This window comes from Lissotriton vulgaris, chromosome 11 (assembly GCF_964263255.1).
Source record: "Lissotriton vulgaris chromosome 11, aLisVul1.2, whole genome shotgun sequence".
Classification (NCBI taxonomy): Eukaryota; Metazoa; Chordata; class Amphibia; order Caudata; family Salamandridae; genus Lissotriton; species Lissotriton vulgaris.
In genome coordinates this window covers 540,298,814-540,323,101 of record NC_141699.1, presented here as the reverse complement: position 1 = coordinate 540,323,101, position 24,288 = coordinate 540,298,814, and the positions used below count along the sequence as shown (strand labels likewise).

Below are 24,288 nucleotides of genomic sequence, written 5' to 3'. Positions count from 1 at the left end.
TTTCCAGCATCCGCAAAAGCAAAACTGGAGGTCGCTCATTCTCCCACATTGCACTCAACACATGGAGGGACCTCCTTCAACACATCAGAACCTCCTCCTCACTTCTTGATTTCCACAAGAAACTGAAGACCTTTTTTCATATAAGCAGCTTGGAACCACACACCTACTCACCTGCACAAGTGCCTGGATCGCCTAGCAGGTTTTTAGTGCGCTATACAAATCAACATAACCTAGATATTGGTACTTTATATTGATTTGCTTCTGTCTTTTAGTCTCTGGAAACAACATATTCAGGAACATGTCATCGCTCTTGTTGATGGCGCCAGACATGCCACCTAGCGCCTCTCCAGCGCTATTTTGAAAAAAGTGTGCTATGGAAGAAATACCAGTACTAAGCCCAACATGGCGTGAGAATGTCACAATTTATCTGAAGTTCGGTTGCTCGAATTTTTGGCTGCTTTGAGTACGGACTAAGCTTGAAAAACAAACCGGCGTCTGTCGAATCTGCAGTTATGTAATTGATGGTGAGGTTCACATGGCTTTCCCTTTGGATGACCATGTTTTGCTGTCACAACCTCAATCGGATTCTTATTTTGTTTGGTTGTTTTGTGTTTTTGGAAAACGCAATCAACATGACTCATGGTGTTGGTTCCTGACTCAGTTTTAGTGATTCTAGCCTTTTCTGCTCTCTTTCAACTTATTTCCACATATGAAACGATTTGCATGGTATCTCAGCTCAACCACTGTGACAGTGTTGTCAGTATGCAGTGCCGACTGATCAATGTAGTGCACATGGGAATTGAAGACATCCAGCAGCAGTAGAGGCTGCTTTGCCACAGAGACCAAGATTATGGGAATTCTGCTTCACACCTCAAAGCGTGAATTTGTGTTTGATGTTGACTTTGGCCAGAACTCATGCTTACTAAGGCACGGTGTCAAAAAGCTGCTGTAATGATGATCAAGGTAGTCACTGGAGAAGAACACTTCAGGGTCTCAGTGCAGTATCCCCAATCCATTAGAGATTTCCTTGTGCGTGCTGAACAACCTTATGGTATGTATTTACAGAGATTTTTCATCCAGACTCTGCCATCTAAGACTGGTGCATATACTGGTTGAGGTTAGACAGACCCTTACCGGTCAAAGACTAGCATACAGGAGATCACCAACACATGTTTTCTCCATGGCTTTCCATAGTGTCTGATCTTCACAAGTAACTGCCCTCCTTTGTGGAGCACAGCATGTCTGTCATCCATATATTGGCATGGAAAGATTCCTCATCCTCATCAGTAAATCTCTTGCTTCTGGCGTATTTTATAGAGTGGGCCTTGATTGCTCCCCATGCATAAACAAGACTTGTTTTCCTTACTGCCTCCAGAATGTGGAACAGAGAAAGGTCTGGTCCTCTTTGTTTGCGAAAGTCTGAGTTTGAATGGCCATCCTTGGAACTTGTACTCTCTCAAGCTGCGCACATCATGTAGGTCAGGGGCTATTTATTATAAAATTGTTTTTGTACTTGTTGGAATATGTATTTTGCACAAAACTATATATAAAAAGATGTTATAAGAAATGAAAATGAAAAACAAAGAATGATGAATCTATAAGAAATGAAAATGAAAAACAAAGAATGATGAAATAAAATACTAAAGAAATGTTTTTCATTAGTTTTGAGGTTATTATTGTGTGTGAACAAAATGAAATATGCAAATCATGTTGGTAATTAAAAGTATATAGGTCTTGAGGGAATTTCTTTAGTACTTTTTACCTTCTCTCCCCTTTTTTCCTGACCTCAAAGTAACGTTAGAGGGGTCCCCTCCTTTATGTGTTTACATCATGTAGGTCACACCTGGTGAGGTGACTCTGTCTTACATGAAAGACATTGATTGATTTATCTGGCCTCTGCTTAGCTCTGAACAAGTTAAAACATTCAAAATTCTAATTTACCTGAGGTTGGTAGAAAGTTAATGCAATCACTGGAAAATAGTCTGAAATGTCTTCTTTGTGGGGCAGTGACTTAAATAATCCGTAGACTTCCATTTCAAAATGCAGATTCACATCACTAAATATTCCTGTCTTATGGATGCATCCTGTTTTACAGACTTAATGGAGGTTTGGCAACTGTGTTTTTTTAACCATGCCCAATGCAATTTGTTCAACAAATACGAAAGTAAGAAGGTGATTGCATGCTTACCGGACACCCTACTGCCTACAGTTTCATAAACTAGACCTACCTCAATGACCTAGATGCAGAACTAATGACAATGAAGGAGATAAATGACAACATGACATCAATAAACGTAAGTAGATGTCAAAAATAAAGCTAAACTGTCTAACAGAAGCTGCACAAAGAGAAATGGAAGTTTTATTAAGAACTTCCAGGAAGGCATTAAACATGAAAAATAAGAAACTGACGCGTGATGAGCGAGATTCCAAGCAGGCAGCAAATATTTATATTTGCAAACAGGTTTACTGAATTAATTAAAAGGGAACTAGACCATACTAGGAACCAAGCAGACACAACAGCCAGGAATAGTAGCTTGTGTGTCTCTAAGTAGTGACACTGAGAAACAAGACAAGGCATATTCTCATAAATTGCTTCACCTTCCATGGTCCTCTCTTCTCCTTTTTGTAGAAGAGGTCAAAGGGTAAGAATAGTGGCAAATTGTTTGACATCATATACACATGATTTTCACAAGTTTGGCCGCTGCAGAATGTGCAAATAATTGGTTAATAAGTGTGAGAAATTCAACTACAACACAAGGAAGGAATATAGAATCCCCGATCATATTAACGATTTCACAAATGTTTTAATTTGTGTACTGATTTGCAAATGTAAATTCATATATTTAGAAAGCAGTATCAGCCTGTTAAGTGATCCTACTTTAGAACGCATTAGGGCTGAAAGGCACCTTGATGCCAGATACTCACTGCCACATGTTTTGGACAGGTGCGTCAGGGAGAGAGTGGTATCAGTCTGGGAGTTTGTGCACTTGATTTGAAGCCGGATCCGAGACTGGGTGATAGACAGTGATGCACAGCTATCACTTCTTCAAAAAAGCCCCATGTACTAGAAGCTGCATCAACAGAGACTTTGTGGCAGCTGCATGATGAGCTCTGAGTCAGGGTTGCCAAGAATCTTCTCTTTGAGGACCATTGTCCTCTGCAGTGGTTTGTGTGCGGTGAGGACAGGACGTGCTTGTCCCCAAGTGTTATTTAGGGGCAGCACCTTGAAGGGAGAGCTCAGATCAGAGAGGTAAATGAGATTGTGTACACTCGCGGCCACCTAGGGATCTCCATGGCCTCTCCCCATAGGGGTTCTTAACTTCCACTGTGTGTACATTGTGGGTTGGGTAGCATGGTCCTTTATTTTATTTGGGCTAACGTGGTGTGCATTGAGAGCTTTGATGATTAAGTGGTGCCACATGTGAGGACATACTGCATGGAACATACAGTAGTGTGTCCCTTTCACAGGGTAAGACTATTCTGGCTTCCTTGTCCGTTGAGCCTCCCCTTGGACTGCATTGCAGAGACCCCGTAGCTTATTTTGCTATTGTCTGGATTGTGCTTATAATTTACACTCTTTTCAGAGCACTTTCTAAATGAAGATGGTTGATCAAACCTGATTTGATGCTTGGGAGCTGCCCCTGGAGGCCAGGCCAAACCTCCATATACAGTGTCTGGTTTGTGTGGTGCTGAACCACATCCTGTGTTCTTCTGTGACCTCCTTCCTTTTGGTTCTGTTACAAAGTTTCAGGAAATTGCAGGGATCCTCTCAAGAAGGTGTCCTTTCCTCTCTGGGAATCCATCTTTTCGTCATCTGTTGATACCTGCCCTTCCCATCCTTTGTGAAAGGTTAAAAAGACTACTCGTGAAGCTTTTTAATTTGGTTGTCTGAGGTTATGATTTTTGAACATGGCATCCCCACTTCATTGGTCCTGGCTTTTCGACTGTGCCCCCTGTTTTAGGTAAATACGTTTTGACACAATCCCCTCTCTCACCTGGGACTGTCTTCCGCTGTCGGTTTTTAGCTATCCTGTTGTCCCTCCTTGCTTTCTCTTGCCGTTACTAGTGATGTCATCTCTCTTGCAGGATTATTTTGGAGTGTGTTCGGAGGTGGTGATTAAGGATAATGTTGTGGTTGTGTACGAGGTGCTGGAGGAAATGCTGGACAACGGGTTCCCACTGGCCACAGAGTCAAATATCCTGAAGGAGCTCATTAAACCCCCCACAATTCTGCGCACCGTTGTCAACACCATCACAGGTAAGTGACCGCAACAGCGCAAGGGTGGAGAAAGCGGGACTTTATGCCTTTGGAGGCATACATCCTGGGAATGTTGGGCCAGGCTCGTGGATCCAAGAGATGTGGGCTGGTTGGTCTACACAATTTACACAGCGTTTCAGACCTGCTTCTTAGTAACTGTCAACACTACTGAATCCTATGTTAACAAAATCTGTTTGCAGAACAGTACATTTGAGAAAACCAAAAACTATTATTTGCTAAGCAAATGTTGTTACAACATAAATTTGCCAAGTGCATGTGGTTCAACACCGAAGCAACATGCTTAATTCAAAGGTTTCTCATTCTATAGGGAGAAAAACATTCAGGAGCCAAAGGTTTTGTTTGGGCAATTGAAGAGTTGGGAAAAAATTGACATGATCACTTTAACCTCTGAAAAGGTCTGTTTGTTGATCTTTTGTGCCAAACTATTGGAGCCTGATAACACTGGCAGGCTTCACAGAGACTCTGTTCAGGTCAGGCATTGATAGCCAAAAACTGATGGTGTCCTGAAAAATGCTGAACATGGATTAATAGTGATTGGGGCAGACAATCGCCTTCGTTTTAAATAGTGAAATATAAATATTGATGCGGTATGTAATGTTATATGTCATATTTTATATCTTTAATAAATGAATCAACCTAAGCAGCCACATTTGCAAATACATATTTATACTTGGACCACTGGTATATTTGGGAATATTTCTGAGGATAACAATATAGATTTTATGAACTGTTCTTCTGTGTTAAAAGCAATGGCACATAAAATAGGTATTTAATAAACATACACATATTTGATACATATGTTTCTATACGAGAAAGTCAATAAGAGGTGAGTTCAAAAGTTAGGGTCCCCCTCATTTTCCTAAGCATCACATTCACCCATATCTTGCTCGATGAACAAAGGTATCCGTATTAACTCATTGAGACCGGGAGCGGGTGGGGGCAATAGGTGGAAATCAATATGTAGCACTTTGCAGTACAATAAAGTTTTTGTTGATTGGCATCCACTGTAGGGTTAAGCAAGTGTCATGCTTGATCTAGAGAGGCTAAAAAAGTTGGAATGCACCGAGCACGGACACATTTTAAAAGTTAGGGCAAAATGGGAAGACCTGACTCTCCTCCATCTTCCCATACAAAACCTACTTCGCAAAATTCAGAGGCCTTTCTTCAAATGATTACTAAACTTTGAAGTTGGGATGTCAACTGACGCTGGTTTATTTGCTGAATGATCAGGGCTCAACCATGCATGATGGCTGTTTCCCTAGGCGTTTTCCGCCTGACCTCTCTTACTCCCCTGGTCTGGGGAAGAGATCAGCTTTGCTTTGAGGCTTCAGGAACAAGAACTTTGAACAGTGAAGCTAGTGCATCATGAGAAGCAAACAAGTCCGGGCCTGGTGGCTTAGTGGCCTAATGTGTCCACTGTAGGAACTAGTGTTTGACCCCATGGTCTCAGGTTAAAATCCTGGGGGATCCACTCAGTCTTTCATCGTTCTGAGGTCGATAAAAAGAGTACCATTGAGTTGGGTAACAATAAACATCTGTTATTTGGGGCCAAGGTACCTTTGGGTGAACGTGCGCTTTACAAAAACACCTTATGGTACGTTAGATCATGCTTTAATAGACCACCGCATGCAGCTGCCATAACTTCAGACAGGTGCTTGGCACGTCTGTAGCTATGAGTAGATGTAGTAGTGACGTATTCATTTAGAGGGTTCCAGAGGCACAACAACCTGTAGAAACAAGTGATGGTTGCGCAGAATGCAATAAGTACAATTAACTGCCATATGATCAGTTGTGTAGTTTTTGTGATAATGAGTATTGATTGGCAGATGTTTATTAAGCTGCTCGTTTTGCATAAAGTTCTTGCTGCCACTGTTTTGCTGTTACACCTAATTTAGCACAACAAGTTTTACCATTACTCTAGTCAGTTGTATTAAATGTTGTTAACCTTGGAACAATGGCTAGCGGACTCGCCCGTTGTGATTTGACTGTGTAAGATGCAGACTGTACAAAGATTTCTGCTGTAGCCAAACTGACCGATTGAGCCAACTTTGTCCTTCATCCTGCAAACATGGCACAGTTTGTTACCACTCTCATTTTACTCAGACTGCTGAAGAAGGCAAAAAATGTTGGAGCATCAGTAAAGGGCATTGCAAAGCTGTTCCCATGCTTGTGCTACAGTCCCCAAATGAGGATATCCCTGCACAACGTTGTGAATGAGCATTTAGAAAAACACGCCCCAGTGTAATGTATCTTTATCAGAGCTCAACTTTCACTAAGGCCCACTTCGGAGACAATCTTCTGATGGGGAATAAACCACCTGGCTGGAGCTTCTGAGGGACACTGGAAAGTGGGGAAAATAGAGGGAGCACAGTGGTGGGACCCGATGGGACCATTTGAAACGCCGCTCCCCGTCGTAGAAGCGTAGCCTGAGGCAAGGCGACAGCCCCCGTGGCCTGAAGGGTTGCAGAGGGCCTGTAGTGGAATTAGAGGAGCGACCTGCGAGGCCAGAAGTCACTGGAGAAGGGCGACTGGGACACGCTGGTGAGGAGACTGAAGTGACAGCGCAGTCGGTGTTACCTGTGGGCGGCGTTTGTGATTTCTGGCTGGTGGGACCCTGCAGCATTTATGGGCCCCCCATGAAGACCTCTGACTGTGACTTAAGTGAATAGGCAGGCGACACGCTACCGACTGGAGGAGTATTAGAGGAACTGGTGGAGAGAGGCTGTTGTAGCGCCCACTATCCCATCTTTTTGACACCGTTACTGCTGTGCCACTGGTTGCTAAAGACTGGATGCTGGCTTGACTGTCCTTGATCTGCAGAGTGAGCGCCACTGGGCCTGAGTGAGCTTACACTTCTGGCGGACGGAGCATATCTTCCTATTGATGAGCAGAATTGTCAGAAGCAATCCACGGATTGCACGGTCTGGTGCCTAGAGTGCTCCCCGTAAGGGGTACAATGAGGTGAGACAGCCGCACACAGCACCTACCTGTCCACTCTCCTAGGGGATCTTCTGGAGTGCAGACCAGTTGGCTGAGTCATTATCGCCGGCACTTTGTTCGCTCTTCTTGTAATCTCAAATGCCCACAGCACAGCAGTTGGTGATGGCCGGATACGGGCCAAGACACAACAAGGACACATGCGTGCTACCAGCCTTGATCCTGTGCAGGGGACTAAGGGGGAGATGCTGAAACCAACCACCACAGCCCTGGCACCAAAATGGATTTCGTCCTTGCAGCGGTGGAGCGGATTGGTGCTGCACTGGATCACACTAGGACCTCCCTGGAGGCCCGAATCGACAAGGTGGCTTCGGACTTTACCTTGCTTCATGCGGATCACCGGAAGCTGGCTGATAAAGTTGCTGTGCACAACCAAACTCTGAAGGAGCTCCAACCCTTGACGCACAATCACACAACCGCACTGCAGGATCTGATAGACCGCGTACATATACTGGAAGACAGGGCGGAAGATGCAGAAGTGCGCTCACTCCGTAACAACATCCACGTGGTGGGCTTACCGGAGGAAGAGGACAGCAGAACCCTGGCACCGTTCATAGAGAGATGGCTGCGCGATCTTCTACCTCAGGGAGCACTGTCCGAACAGTTTGTTGTGGAAAGGGCTCATTGCATACCAGCGCAGAAGCCACAACCGGGAGCTAGGCCACGTCCGTTCATATTTAAATTGCTCAACTATAGAGATAGAGATGAAGTGCTCCATGAAACACGCAAAATGGGCTCCCTCTAAGTGAGCGGCAGTCAAGTTATGCTTTTCCCAGACTACACTGCTCTCGTACAGAGGCGTAGGAGCAATTATACGACTGTGAAGCGCCAACTCCGGTCCTTGGAGTTACCTTATTTGCTACTGTTCCCGGCCTGGCTACGTGTGGTCACAAAAGACAGGGCCCTTTTCTTTGATTCTCCTGAGAAGGCGTGGGACTGGCTATAAGAGTCAGGATTGTGGAAGGGAGTGCGGCCCTCGGGCCCAGATGGTAACCATGCACTGAGTCGGAAAACGAGACGATGGCGGAGGAAGGGGCATCTGAAAGCAGGTAGCCCGGGGGCCACTGCCCCAAACCCTGACAACATGAGAAAGGAACGGCGAGATGCGCTGGAAGCTTGGCACCCCGCACCTCCAGGACCGGGCAGACTGTTACAGGCAGACTATGCTGGTGACCAGTGGCTCTTCGTCACTATCCACAGTAATCTCGGAAAATCCTTGCCTGCCAGTGGTCACCCCTCAAACCGCTGATGTCATTATAGGATGAAGCGATGACACGATGCACTTTATTGTGAGCAGCTCACACATGCATAGACTCGCTGACTGGTACGCTGGTGGGGGTGGTCAGCTTGGGTTAAACATCACACGATCCTCCCATTGAGACAATACCTTAATACGCAGCCTGTCAGCTGGCAGAACACGGCTCCACCGGAGGTTGTGTACACGACTGTCCGGGCTGACCGGCTCACATGCTGCCGGTCCCAAGAGACACTTCTGGAGCTCTGGTATTTGGCACACGGATCACACTGACAGTAAAGGGGAAGGGTATCATAGAACATCTCTAGCACACACTCCCCCATATGCAACATATTGTCCTAGTTCAGGATCCGTCAGTGTTACAGAAGTTTGGACGGCCATTGCGAAATGACCACCCCAGATGTTCGGACGTTCTTAGTTTGTTGTATGTTGTTCTATCTGATGCAGCATTCCGACGTAAACATGCAATCCTCTAGTCTCCACGTCCCACTAGATACCCCGTCCCTGGTGCCCCTGTCGATCACCATAAACAGGCATGACACGTGCTGACATAATGATATGGAACATATGTGGTATGTACACACTGGCACGCCGCTACTCCATTTTCGTGTATCTCCCGCGTCACTCAGCTGCAGTCGGCCTGTTGCAGGAAACGCATATGACCCAGCCAGAACTTGACAGACTGCGTAGGCGTTGGAGAGGGCACATCTACGGCACAACATACTCCACGCTTGCGAGGGGCACACTAATCTGGGTGAGGGCGGGCACCCCTTTCACTTGTGAGGACACCGTGATAGATCTCGATGGCAGATGCACCCTAGTGAATGGGACGCTTAATGGCCAGCTGATATTATTAGGCTCCATATATGCCCCAAACATTGATCAATTCTTGTTCCTAGCGAGATTATCCGTAACCCTGTCATTTTACGTTGGGCTGCCCTTGCTGTTGGGAGGGGACTTCAATTAGGTCCTTGATGTGCACATGGACAGGTCCTTCCCGCCACTTCGGTCTGCGATGGCAGCTTCTAGCTACAAGTAATTGCGAACTGGTTGTTAAGTTGGGCAGTACTGGATATATGGCGCGTCTTGCATCCCATGGATCAAATTTACTCTTATTACTCTGCAGTTCACGGGTTACATGTGCGGTTGGATTGGGTGGTGGGTTCATGGTCCTTGGTCCCCCTGCTTGAAGTGGCGGAATACCTGGGTAGGACGCACTCCGATCATAATCCTTTACGGCTAAGACTGAATTGGGATCCTGGCCGCCCCCCCATACCCACCTGGCGCCTCCAGACTGCTGCACTGGAGAATCCAGATTTCTGTGCATCCCTGGGGTCTGCTGTCCTGGAATATTTCGAACACACTGAAGGGACAGCGAGCTCCGCCCACAAAATTGCCATTAGGAGGCACTGCCTCAGGGCCACATGGAATATACGTAAACAACTGTCCTTGGCGCTCACTCGTATAGAAACACAATTACTCCAATACTAAGTTGAAGGGGAGAGTGGGGGTGGTCGGTCAGGACACTTCGAGGATCTCAGGGCGCAACATGCGGATCTTATGGAGAGATTAAGATGCCACAACTACGCGGCCCATACAGCTCGCACACACGCCAAGGCGGAAAGGGCGGGCCGACTTTTGGCCTGGCTGTTAAAGCAAGAGAGTAGGCATGCCCCAATCGGAGCAATCTGCACACCAGAGGGCCCTCTAGTATACACACAAAAAGAAGTACACAAAGTGATGGTAGACCATTACGCGAAACTATACCAATCCAGGGGGCGTTGCTCCGAACCTGCACTGGAGAATTTTTTCGCAACTATCCAGTTACCAACAGCCTCAAGAGCGCATCAAGAGGCACTTTACAGTCCCCTTACTCTGGAGGAAATCGAGGAGGCGATCGGATTCATGGCATCCGAGAAGACGCTGGGACCGGATGGCCTGCCGGCTGAGTATTACAAGGCGAACCGAGAAGTTTTGACACAACGCCTGATACTCTTTACTCCACATCCCTGACGGATAACACACTGCTGCCGTCCATGCGAGAGTCCTATTTGGTGTCTCTCCTCAAACCAGACAGGGACCCCGAAAACCTTGGATCATACAGGCCTTTGGTGCTCCTAAATACAGCTTACAAAATCTTTGCTAAGTTGTTGGCAGAACGTCTGGTGCCGGTGGTTCCCGAATTGGTCCATACTGACCAGAATGGCTTTGTACCCAAACGTAGTACGTCGTTGGAATTGCGGAGGTTCTTTTGGCTGGCAGCAGATAGTGGGAGGGATTGGCCTAGAGCGGGGTGCCTGATGCTAGACCTCAAGAAAGCTTTCGATTGCTTAGAATGGAGTTATCTTGCGGCGGTGCTGCTACGATATGAGTTGGGCTGGAAGTTTCTGCAAATGGTGGGCCTGTTGTACAAAAATCCCACAGTCCGGGTGCGGCTAGGGCCATACATCTCAGATGCCATCCCGATATGTAGAGGAACCCGGCAGGGATGCCCGCTGTCCCCTCCCCCTCTCCCCCCCCCACCCCTCCTTCCTGTTCGCGTTGGCCATCGAGCCCCTGGCAGCGGCTTTGCGAGCAATGCTGGGAGATGGAATACCCCAAGGTGATGCAACGCACCAGGTCTCGCTGTACGCGGACGACCTCCCAGTCTTTGTGAGAGATGTGGGAGCTATTCCAGTCGCTTAGAGCACATCTTGAGCAACTTTGCTGCTATCTCTGGACTTAGGGTAAATGTCCATAAATCCTGTCTTTATGCATTTGGGGGTGATACCAGGGACCCGGGTTATGTACTGGCTGGCACGCAGGTGCAATGGAAAGCTGATACCTTCCGGTATCTGGGTATCCAGATTTAACGTCAACCAGTTGACCTCTTTGATGGTAATCTGGGTCGTGCGGTGACAGCCATCGAGTCCTTCTGAGCTTCTGGAGGACGCTTCCACTAACAGCCACAGGTAGAATGGCATTATCTAAAATGGTGATCCTTCCGCGTGTCCTGTATCACTTCGCTAACTTACCATTATATGTCCCGGCGGCCTTCTTTAACAAGCTTGCTGCACTCCGTAGAGATTTCCTTTAGGGGTAACGAGTGTCATAGGACGGCGCTGGCAAAGTTATACTTGTCCGCGGACCAGGGGGGCCTAACGGCCCCCTGCTTCGAACACTACTACTTGGCTGCACAATTGCAGTGGATAGCCCGATGGCTCGCGGACAGAGTCCACAGAACCCCCCCCTTTCCTTGGACTGTATCACTAAGCTCTTTCATCCGGCTGCCAAGCTACCAGCGCCGGCTCCCCTCCTCTTAGCAGTGGCTTACAAATGTTTCCACTGCTGCCTATTCGTCACCAAGGGCCTGGTTCCCTACGCACTTACTATACCGCTAGTGGGTTCTCCTAGCGGGCCTGGGGTGATCATGTCTCTGGAGCTTTTGGAGTGGCATGAAGTAGTCATACAGACCCTAGGGGACTTGTATCAGGATGGTGTGCTTCTACCATTTGAGTCTCTTACTGAAGAGCTGGGGCATTCACCGGGACACTTTTTAAGACATCGCTCTCTGATCACCACACTAACTTCGAGATGGGGGGGACATGAAAGAAGAGCCAAGTCAGCATCTCATCATACAGTACCTCCACGTTATGGGACAAGGCCGACACTTAATCCGTTGGTTTGCGGCATCCCTCCGCACGCATGCGGCAATAAAGTTAGATTCACTCCGAGGCAAGTGGGAAGAAGATTTGGGGCAGCAATTAGAAGACAGAGAGTGGGAAAAGGTATTGAAGAACCCTACTCGCATTCCCAGAAACATGCGGTTCCGTCAGATTCAATTATTCATAATTCACAGGGCGTACCTCACCCCCGACAAGATCAATAGGTATTTTCACCATGTGGATGTGGCCTGTCCCCGTTGTGCAGAGGTAGAGGCTGGCCTAGTGCACATGCTGTGGGACTGCCACGTACTACATACCTATTGGCGGGCTATCAGTGAGACGCTCTGCGCATGCTCAGGCCGTAACATACCCTTTGAATGGCCTGCTTACTTACTGCATCAATTTCATAGGACCCCTGCCACAAAGTTCACCTCTCGTTTCCTAGACCTGGGGCTGGTAGTTGCCAAGCGCCTCTTAACGAAGCGCTGGAAAGCGCAATCCCCATCACACATGAGGGTGTGGAGGTATTCCCCCCTGGCGTGGGCCAAAGCGAAGGGACTGGCTATCACACGGAAGGAAACGCTGGGTCTGCGTAAGACACCCATAGCAGCGCAATGGGAGGGTCTACTTCAAGCCCTCTTACACATGGAGGAGGGCAGCCCGGGGCTGCGACCAGTTGAAGAGGGAGGCATTTCTACAATGTAAGATAGGTGGCATGTCAGGTGCACCCTCATCCCACCACGCAGGCACATTCATGCAGTCCGTCAGTTGGGAGAGTTGTAGCTGTATGCGGTGGGTGATGTAGCAGCTTTATGGAGTGCCACCGGACGGGCTGTGAGAGACTGGGGGCTGGGGGACAGTTGACAGTAATGGGGGGAGGGGGGAAGAGGGAGTGGGAGGCGGGGGGACAAAGTGAAGAATATGCAACCAGAAGTCGGACTTAACTGCTGCAGTTTGGGGCTTTTTGGGAGTTACTGTTTGTTTTTCTATAGCATCTATGCGCTCACATGAACTGTGTGACTTGTGACACTTTGCACGTGGAACCACCAGAACCACTTTACGAATGCATAGTTAACTCTCTCTCCGCCATCATGGCCTATCGGCTATAACCCTTCAGGAAACTGTGGTTACCATCTTACCGGGTTCCACGGTGGGCATTCCCAGCTCATGAGTGAGGCGTGAGACTTTGTTCAGTGATCCTACATGTGGTTGAAATGATTTGACGGCTATTATTTCTCATGCATATGTCATAATGTTCTTTTGAAACACAATAAACCGATTTAAACAAAAAAGTCAGAGCTCAAATTTCAATTTACAGTATTCTTCTTGGCATCAAATTAGTGCTTGAATTCGTAGAAGTGAATGGAATCAAGCGGTTCAAACCCCCCACCTAATGCTTAAGTAATACTAAAGTTTTGAGAATAATCTGATATCTGTTGGTTTGAAGCTATTGTCAAAACCATAAAAGTATAGCTCCCTTGTCAGGTCTCATATGTGTGAGTGAAGGAGATTTTGCAACCACCAGTCAGAGACCATCTCAGAAGACGATTCTAAAAAAAACAATGGCGAACGGAAGGATATAGGCCATGCCCATAAACTGGTTGAGATGAAAGCACAGCATTTACATCTGTTAACTAATGTGGCAATGAGAAGTAAGGATTAGCAAATACAAGAGCTCTGCAGAGTTGGCTTAAGAAATCCAAGAAACGGAAGAATCTAGACAAAGCCTTTGTCTTTAATAGAGAGGGTGGTCGCAAAGCGAAGGTTAGTCCTAGTCATAGTGGTAGCGGTGAGGCTTCTGGTGTACCTGTGGGTTGTTTGCCACCTGGCCTTTGATTTCAATATTTTTTTTTCAGTAGTTGTTTATTCAAGAACTGTTTGACCAATAACAGGGAAGATTGATTTACAAAATCTAATGGCCAATTTTTGTCAGTGTCATCCTCAAAATTCAACATGGATCCAACCCTCGTGGACTTAAGTTAGACATCACTCATTTAGGTACATCCATGTTTTGTGAGAAACGGCCTGCATGGAGACCTGGTGGCCTTCCCTCTATTGTGAGGGCCGAGGGATAGTTATCCCTCTACTGATTGTTCTCAATTTGCCCTGCTGGGTCTCATTACCAGAATTAATTTAATGCCGATGGAGCAGGTAACAGAAGCTTTTGATCCTATCAGAACTACATGAGTTTCTGGTTTAAATAGCGTTTAAAATTAGGACTTTCTAGGAGAACCGGGCCCAGAAATCCTGTTTTCTGTGGGGAACTTCAGGGTCTCCCTTAATCCTCCCCAGGAGTTACCATTAACCCTGGAGGCGCAGAGTTAGTGGGAGATATAACCGGGACCTTCTAATGAGGCACTTTGTGGCTAATCATTTTAACTTCACAATAAACTGATCGTATTTGCATGACCAGTAAACTGGAAAGGTATAAATGCACTTCTGCAGTGCTTCAGATAGACCATCTGCGTTCCTAAGTAAAAGATGGATGGTCTGTTTAATTGGATGATCTCGCCTTTCGGAGCAGGATTACAGCTTGCATTGAGGAAAACCTGTGTTCTTCTTTTACCATTCTCAGTAAATATTTGTATTTTGCAGGAAGCACCAATGTTGGAGACCAGCTCCCTACAGGGCAGCTTTCTGTCGTGCCGTGGCGACGCACTGGGGTGAAATACACCAACAACGAGGCCTACTTTGACGTGATAGAGGAAATTGATGTCATCATGGATAAATCTGGTAATTCATCAGGGCTCGTGCCTACTTCCCTTGACACTCAGTAGATATGCCTCCGAAATTCTCCCTTGCAATCTCCTCGTCCTTCATGCCTTCCTTCTATGGCTCACTGTGAACTGTCTTTTCCATTCTGCAGGCTCAACAGTTACAGCAGAGATTCAGGGTGTGATTGATGCCTGTGTTAAATTGACAGGAATGCCTGATCTGACACTATCCTTCATGGTAAGTTATCAGGGAAGACCGAATCTCCATGTAGCTAGGCACCCACTATACAGCAACATTTGAACAATTCTTTTTTTAATTTGGCTTTGTGGTTAAATCGATTCCTGTGCTTTAGGATTATTTGGCCAGCAGTCCCCTTATGGAGCTGCTGCGGACCTATGCTGACGTACGACTTTGACTGTTGACTGAATAAATTCACTGGCCTTATTCTGGTGGCAAAGTGGCAGCAACTGATCATTTCTGATTCCTTTGGGAGAGCTCCTTCTTGCCCGAGTCCAACTTCTTCCTAACTTCTGGCTGTATCAGATTCAGCATTTATCGCAAGGTTAGAATAGAGATCAACCTCCTCCCACCTGTGTACCCACACTTCACCTTTATCATATCATTAGCAGGTTTGTACGGAGACAGAGGGTTTGGTTGGAAAGTGTTAGAAAGTTGACTTGGGAAAATAGAACCTGTAGTATCTATCAACGCCTTTTAATCCTCGTGAGAAAGTTTCTATATGTTTGTTATGCTAGAAGTACTATATAAATGCTGCCTGCATCTGCACAATATTTCTTACCATTTTGTGTGGACAAGTAGAACATGCACAACACTGGCACCTTTTAATGTTGCTAGGTATTCTTTGATGTGAATTTAAGTGTTTCTCATTTGTGTTTGTTACTGTTTAGAGGTGAATTATATTGGATTTTGGATTACTTAGTGGTGAATTTGATATGACTCTGCTACTTAAAATGGAAGCAATGATTGTAAGATTCGTCCTGCTTAAGCTCAAACCTCTGTTTCATTGACGATACGTTCTCAAATTGAAGTAACAGGGAAATGGCAGGAAAGTGCACAAATTATGCAAGCTTTTGCCAACATAATAGTTTTTTCCCAGCCTGGTGGAGACAGGGCACCATATTTGAGGGTCTCTAGGTGGGTGCTTAGCCACAAAATACTCTGTAGGCATCAACTATCGGTCTCCATAGGAGTCTCGTGCAGAGTGAAGTAGTAAAGTCTGAAGCCGCTTTTCCAACCCACTTCCATGAAAGTGCCTACAAAAAGCTTGACATTTCAGTTGTAGGCTGTTTCTACAACGTTTTCACTATTCGGAGATTTTGGACGTTTTTATCTTGAATAGAATTCCACACTCTTGCATGACCGAAAAGTCCCAGCACTTTACAAGTACAAACCAGCTTTGACTTATCCTTAAAATTATATTTTTGTTTTATCTCGTGCTATTGCATTTCGTCGCTGAATGCTGACTGATATCATTGTTTGAACCTCATAGCCATAAAGGTGCCCAATATGTTACTGCAAAGAAACTGGTTTTCTAAATACACCTATTGTAATCTTAATTTCATTTGACTTGCAATCCTGCGAGTTATAGGTGTACCATTCATACAGTGACCGAAAGTATGGGAAAAATGGGATAAATTGCTAGTTTAAGTCCAAGACGGTCTAAAAACTGAACACATACACTATTTCCTATGCTGATTTAATTGATTGGCTGCCCATAGACAGAAGTATGTATTCAGACTGGCACAGTTTACCCATAGTGCACTGCTCGATGGTACACCAGTCTTTTTCAGCGGAGCACTATGGATTTGAGGAGGTGCGCAACAACTGAGAAGCTCAGAAAATCTCCTGTCCCAAATCTTTGCAAAGAAGAAGACTTAATGTCTGAAACACTCCTTATTGGGAAGCCCACATTGAATCTGAAACTCCATCCCTCTGAATGGCAGGACATTTCCACCATTGGATTTGTTGATAAAAAGAGCTGAAAATCTTATGTTTCAATCCCTGCTGCCTGCGTGGTCTGCAATAGATCAGAGAAATAACCTCATTCCTCCTTCTTCCGAAGCCTTCATACTAACTTAGGATAACGCTCAGGATCCCTAGCACTGAACGTCCAATCATGGCATCTGTAGCTTTGTAAGATGGGTCTGGACAAGCGGGGTTGCAGATCCATGACTTTGGGACTTCCTGCGCGCTTTCAACCTGTGAAACATGTAAATATAATGCACACAATGCCCACTTTATCCACACTATATGGAAGTTATTGCCAAAGGACTGTCTTTTATTCTTTCCGTTGTTACCCAGAATTTACTGTTTAAACTCTGGCACGTCTGCCTGTCTTTTCATCTGTAAAACATGTAAATAGAATGTACATATTACCATATGATCCACAGTACATGGAATACTTGGGCCGAAGGACTGTCATCTATTCCTTCCCTCCTCCCGATAATGTATTACTTTAACTCCTGTTATAAATAAACAGTGAAATCTTATGTTAAATGCTTCTTTGTAAAGCACTTTGTTGCCCCATGTCTTTTCTGCACTATACAACACAGCAAAATGAAGAACCAAACTTTTGCTTGTGTTGTTATAACCATGTGTGATAGAAGTGGCTCATCTTGAGACCCTATTGCCAGTCATATTTTTTTATATAGTTCAGTCTCAATGAATTCTAGGTGCTTTGTTATCAAAAAGTCATTATTGATTCTGTTTTCTTTCTATATATATTTTTTAGAATCCTCGACTTCTTGATGATGTCAGTTTTCATCCCTGTGTCCGATTCAAGCGCTGGGAGTCTGAGCGTATTCTGTCTTTCATTCCTCCAGATGGGAACTTCCGACTTTTGTCCTATCATGTTAGTGCTCAAAAGTAAGTGGCAGCAAATCTACAATCCTGGTGTTGGAGGGAGTGTCCTTCTTGGTGTTCAAGCTTGTGGTGACGTCACTACCATTTATCGAGGCCATATGTGGCCATCGCTGATTCTAGCGAGCCCCATTCTTGGGTTAACTCCCGAATTTGAAGCTTGGGAGCAAGAAAACTGCTGATCTTGTTCCTCTCTATAATTCCTCCCCCATCTTATGCCTCCCTGTGTACTCATTTTCCTGATGGTCCCTCACTGTATATTCTTTCTATCCCTTCTCACCCTGCACTAATACGTCACATGCTTATATATCCTTCTTGGTCGATCTAATACTATTTGTTTTTGTTCTTGCAGCTTGGTGGCAATTCCAGTCTATGTGAAGCATAATATTACATTCCGAGAGAACAGCTCCATTGGGCACTTTGAGATCACCGTGGGGCCCAAGCAGACTATGGGGAAGACTGTGGAAGGAGTAACCGTCACAAGCCAGATGCCCAAAGGAGTCTTAAATATGACCCTGACACCTTCGCAGGGGACCAACACGTTTGACCCTGTGACTAAGGTGAGAGACGTAGAGCCCAAGTTGGGCTGCTTGGAGAAAAGCATGGTGTGTTGGTGGGAAGTGTTTTGTTTGATTTGAGGTTCTCTGTAGTCAGACAGAATGCTTGCTTCTGGCATTCTGAAGAGAAAGTGTTGAAGGAGACGGGGGCTTAGGTGGGGCGCAGTAAATGGATGCAAGAACAAGGCCAGTAGAAGTTACTGGAGTAGGTGCACAACCCTTGTGGTGCCCAGTATTGAAGAACAGGATTTTACTAATCCTTCTACCGCTTCACTGTAAATACTTTATGGTTGTTGAGTGGAGGCCACTATATCACCCGATGTCCACTTCCCTTACCTCTGCATTAAAGGCGCTTGTTCCTCTCTGTTTTTGAGAGCTCCGTGTGTGAATCTTACACAGTCCTCTTCTTGTTTCTCTGTAGTTGCTGTCGTGGGATGTGGGGAAGATAAACCCGCAGAAGTTACCGAGTTTGAAAGGGTCCATGAGTCTTCAGGCTGGGTGCTCCAAACCTGACGAAAACCCAACAATCAACCTGAACTTCAAGATTCAGCAGCTGGCAATCTCTGGTGAGTGTCCCTTACTCCGATATGTATTTATTATTGAGTGTCCAATCACAGATCCAGGGGGGTCCACTGGAGTCAGGGGCATACTGTACCCCAATCATGGGTGATTTCTTTTTTTGTTGCTTCGAAACCATTGAAGGGGGCAATTCAAATTTTTAGGCTAAGGATAATGGCAGACTTGTTACACCACTGCATGGACACTTGGTATGTGCCAATGACTAACAAGCCTTTGTAAGGGCTGTCTGTGTACTAGTGTAAAGTACATAATCAATAAATCAAGATTAACCAGCTTTACTTATCTATCAGTGGTGCAGTCAACACCTAGAGAATAAGAACAGATCCCTAAAGTATGTGTCCAGGATGTAAATGCCTCCTATGGGGCTGGCTGACTTAATCTGATTTGTGTCGTGATCAAACCCACCCTTTCTGTCTGTGATGACTAGGGACACTAATAAATCGCTCTCTCACTAGCTCAAAAAGTTCAATGACTGATTGCCACCAGAGCTCTATTTTGTGCGAGAATTGTGCACAATCACTACCTCTTTGCTCAAATCTGAAAATATTATCAAGACAAAATCTTTCTCATGATAAACTAACTGCAGATTTTTTTAATTCATCCATCGGAAATGTATTTTCAAATAAAAAAGCGTGTCCAATTCTAATCTAAAGACTGCTTAATTAGGGACGACTCTTAAGAATGCTTAATTCGCTTGGCTGTAGAATTTGTTGGAAGTGTGAATTTGGCTCATCCGGCCTTGCTTGATCATTGCACTATTGGGGAGCAAAGTACCAGGAAGACGATAACATTTGTGCTCTTCTATGTTGCAGAAAGCATGCAGTGGAGCCTACCACTGAAGTGTTCAACATGTGACTTGAATCTAGCTCCACCAGTAAAATGTGCATACATACTTTGGGGAAGTTCTGATGCTTAGACTTTCAACTTTATTATTAAATTTTGTTGCAAAAATCAAAAGCATTTAATCCTAAAAATATTAACATGCATATAACAAATCAAAAAAAACTAAAAGAAGTAATTGCAACAAAAGGCATAAAATATTAGTAGTTCTAATTCAGTTGGCCCATCTTAGGCCTCACCACCACAGCTGTTGAACTTACTCTAGGACAACCCAGAAAAAAAACAACTTGCACTGCTCCTTTCCACAAACACTACTTTTCACTGCAAAGCAGCAATTGTTTGAGCCAATGCATGAGGCCACATTTACTTGACATGTTTAAATCTGACTTTGATTGTACATTTCAATCAGATGTGTATATATAAATAGCTATGTGTGTGTGTGGGTATGCACTCACATATGCTCACACACTCCTGAACACATACTGTTTAAATTACCTTTGGTGGGTTTGGGCCCCACTAGCTGATCTTTGGCCCAATTTGTGCCCTTCCACTAGGAATCCATTATAGAGATGCCACTGATTCAGCTTGCCCCTTCTGGGAAGCTGCAGCACCTTTCTCACAATCTGTTGCCGGCGATAACCAAATTCCAGTTCATTCCCTAAAAGGCCCAGTTCCACTGAGACTGAGAAATCATCTTTTATCATCTCCATAGTGCCAGACCCACAACCTGACATTCCTCCTAGAGGTTTCTCATCTTCTGTTCAGTGCCTCATATTCTCAATGAAGATGACCACTGGGAAGGTATCGGCATGCTTTACCATAGAATAATAAGGGAGCGCATTATAACCCGTTTCAAAGACTTACCACAAACATATGTAATAAGCACGCATGCATATATCAAGTGATAGCAACTCAACAACACACTCTGTAAAATATCTGACTGTATATTTCACCCATCGATTTTATGCTCTTGTCTGCATTTCTCTCAACGCACATAGTCTCTACGTCCTCTTCCTGTGCCGGTATGTGTGCCATTGTCTTTTTGTAACCCAGCTTAACCTCTTGCTCCTCTACTTTGTGTCTGTCTGTAATACCCCTTAACTTCCCTTCTCTTCTGATCTCTGCCTTAGACCGACACCACTTTAACCACCCTCTCTTTGTACTTTGCAGGGCTGAAGGTGAACCGCCTTGATATGTATGGTGAAAAGTACAAACCCTTCAAAGGCATCAAGTACATGACAAAGGCGGGAAAGTTTCAGGTGCGCACATAACCAGGCATTTGTGAGGAAGGAAGCCCCTCCTCCAGAAAGACAACCCCACTCCAGCAGTTACCCTGTGGACCAGAGACCTTTTCCGCCAGTCTAATCTGCCTGGTCATGGGGACTCGGCACGCTAAGACAATGCTATGGGTGGAACCATCTTCTCTCAGACTTCGAACGGAAAAGCGATAAGGTTTGAGGAAGGCGACTGATTATGGACACTGGACTACTAAGGAAGAACAGCGTGTATGTGTTCTAGGACTGTGAAGAGTGTGTGGGCAGGGACAGAGTTTGTGCTTGTGTGAGTGTGTGAATACCAGTGTTGGTTTGCACTAGTAATTTGTTTCTGGGTTGGGGAAGCTATTGGGAAGAATTTTGACTATTTAGCATTTTGCCCTCCTGTCTGAGTGCGCGCTACTGGAATAGAGGAGTATCAGAAGTCTGCCCTTTTTCTTTGGGCATAAGGCGATGCCGTTGGAGGCATGAGGGACTGTGTTAACTACAATGGGAGTCTTGACAGCAGACCCCAGTTTTAATGGCTGCTTTTTAATTGAACAGACCAGTAAGACTGTAAATGGGTATTAAGCATGGATGTGTTGTATGTTCAGATTTTTTATGTGCAACTCTCATCTGGTGATTAGATCTGAAATGGCTATAAAAATAGTTCTAGTAAACAATCCAAGAGTTTGGTAGAGGAAGTGTTTATAACCAGGTGCTGATGGTGCCACCAGGAATCTCAGAATTATTTTGACTCCATGTTCAGTGTCCTTTGTTCACTATTGCTTTCAGCATGGACATTGGGTGCAAGTTACTGTTTTTTAGATTTGCGACAAGTTATCTGTACTTCCTGAACAATATTTGTCTGTGATCAGCTGTCAAGTGATTTTTGAAGTTATGGCCCACAGGACTGTTTTCTATACTTCTAATATGATTACATTCAAGTGAATTTAGGACATTGGAACTTTCCTGGCTGAGTGATTCTAGTGTGAAGTGCCGACCCATATTATCGCCTATGTATACAAAGATGCCACTGTATTGGAATATAGTGAAAGAGGCCATGCCCAGTGAAGGGTCCAGATTCAATGGCAGTTTCATTTTAGGCAACAGTCTAGGCCACAAACAACCCATTGGTGCCAGAGTGCCCTTATAAGCATCAAACATGGGGTGGGCTGGTATTGATTCACTTTTGTGTCACACAGCATTGCCATGAAGGAAGGTGGCAGGAATTGAGAGTTTCACCGGAAGTGCAATGGGCCAGCAAAATAATGTTGTGAAATGTCCAAAATTGTTATAGTGATCCTGTCAATGTTGCAAGAGTCCGCAGTCTCCCACACACTTCTCCGTGCAACTGTCTATAACAACTGTGTGGTACCCTTCAGATAGCAGTAGTAGGCAAAGTCTATGAACCAAACCGACGATTACTCTGCAAAACTGCTGTAATTGCTTCTGTTTTTTAACTCTACGGGCAGAGAAATCTTCAGAGTTCGCGTAGGTTTCTTCCATGCTTCCAGATACTTTGCTGATGAAGGAAATACCCTACTTGCAGCAGCGGATACCCTTGAACCCCCTTTATTTTTCTTGATTCTTAACAGCCCTTCAATGTGTCAAAGAAAATAATCATGCCAGAAAGCTGAAGTTGAGAACGTTTGTGTCTTGAATTCCTCCCTAAAGACAAATCTGCCCTCTAACTCCTGATCCAGTAGTGTTTAACCGTAAGAGGTCACCGTGGTGGTCTGCCCTTCACAGCCATCTCTAGACGGTCCCATGGCTGTAAGTGGCTCCACATGCTGTTGTCTGATTGCTTCTTTGCTGCCCATTTGAATAAATGTGTTTTACAGACACCTCTACTAAATTATGATGCAATGCTACTGTTTTACAGACTCATTTACTCTGGGAAGAGGATCCTCCGCTGATTAAATCAATGGTTAATGAACCAAGGATAAACTGTTTTACGCTGTATAAGTTTCTGCAGAGTGGGTGCGTGTTTGGGGGTATTGACGTGGTGATTGAGTTATCTCATGCTCCTGGCAAGCTCTGAGGCTCCTCCACATGAAGCCGCTCAGCACATATACATGTTGGGTCCTCATATTGCTGAGTCAGGATGACCTGTGGTCCATATATTTATCATCCTGGATGTGGGAGGCTCTCTGCAGCATTTGTCATGTCCACATGGGATCCGAAGTGATTGACAGTGAGTGATATGTTTCTGCAAATGCTTGACTGCTGTGAGTGTGCATGTGAGATATAAATGTTTCCAGAGAGTCAGAATGTCTCCGATATTTGAGATCAAGTGGTTAGTGGGGGAGCTGCCACAGAACAGCCTTGCACATGCCACATCTGGTATGGGTGATATGAGGCAAGAGAAGTTCTCCTTTGGTGAGGACTCCTGAGAGGAGCCTGCCCGCTTCCTGGAGGGTCGACCAGGCCTTTGTTGACCGAGCGGCTGGGTGGTCTGCAGGCTGAAAATTAACCACTGGCAAATAGATTCCCCAGGGGTGAATTTGCCAGAGCTTTTTTTCAACGGGTGTTGACTAAAAAAGATGGCTGTCAGTAACTTGAACCCATACCCACCAATTGTTGCGAAGACAGGATGTGAGTTTCATGTAGTCATCACCATACTTAGGTTTACCAACACAGGTTGGCTTCAGCCCCAATGCTTTGGAATGGGACCCAAGTCGGTACTGGTCTATAGCCAAGTCAGAAGCCTCTGGCTTTCCAGATAGGAGCTGAGTTAAGTCACGATTTAAGTGGACCCCGAGGAGCTCACAATGTCTGACTGCACGTCTGCCCAGTTGTCTGGGTGTCTCCTCGCCTGTTGTGATGTAAGAGAAAGGTCATATGTGTATTTCACTTTTGTGAGCCATCAGAGTCAGTTTGCAAATTACACAACATTTGTTTTTTCCTGAGTGAGTGTGCAAATTTGTACCTGGCTTATCAGCGAGCTGTGGAGGCAAATAGAGTTTACACAAATAAATCTGCAGTGTATGGCATCCATCATATTGTGTGTGCATTGTCATTGAACCATTGGTTGGGTGTAGATGGTATTTTAGTGATGCTCATAACCATGTAGAGGAGAATGTTGGTAGAAAAGAAAGAACATTTCTGTCCTCGGAGTGTTCATCAGCCCTGCTCTTGTATGGGTTAGTGCTACCCATAGATCTGCTATGTGGCGCTGGAGTGGGGAGGAGGAGTTTTCACAGGTAAGTGGAAACCAAGCTTCAAGTGGCATTTATGGTTTTTTAAAAAAATGTTTTCTTCGGTTCATATGCATGTCTAATTGCAT

At 45.3% G+C, this 24,288-nt stretch overlaps 1 protein-coding gene across 1 annotated transcript in view; it reads left to right on the top strand.

The window, feature by feature from the left end:
* AP3M2 (adaptor related protein complex 3 subunit mu 2) overlaps positions 1–24,002 on the top strand; it is a 41,573-nt gene extending 17,571 nt beyond the window's left edge. Inside the window, exons 3-9 of the mRNA XM_086943584.1 lie at positions 4,087–4,258; positions 14,771–14,908; positions 15,042–15,127; positions 17,643–17,776; positions 18,123–18,330; positions 18,749–18,893; positions 20,917–24,002. Of these exons, the coding sequence (XP_086799710.1) occupies positions 4,087–4,258; positions 14,771–14,908; positions 15,042–15,127; positions 17,643–17,776; positions 18,123–18,330; positions 18,749–18,893; positions 20,917–21,017 (984 nt within the window). The 3' untranslated portion in view covers positions 21,018–24,002. The remainder of the gene's footprint in view (positions 1–4,086; positions 4,259–14,770; positions 14,909–15,041; positions 15,128–17,642; positions 17,777–18,122; positions 18,331–18,748; positions 18,894–20,916) is intronic.
* Positions 24,003–24,288: the final 286 nt, after the last annotated feature.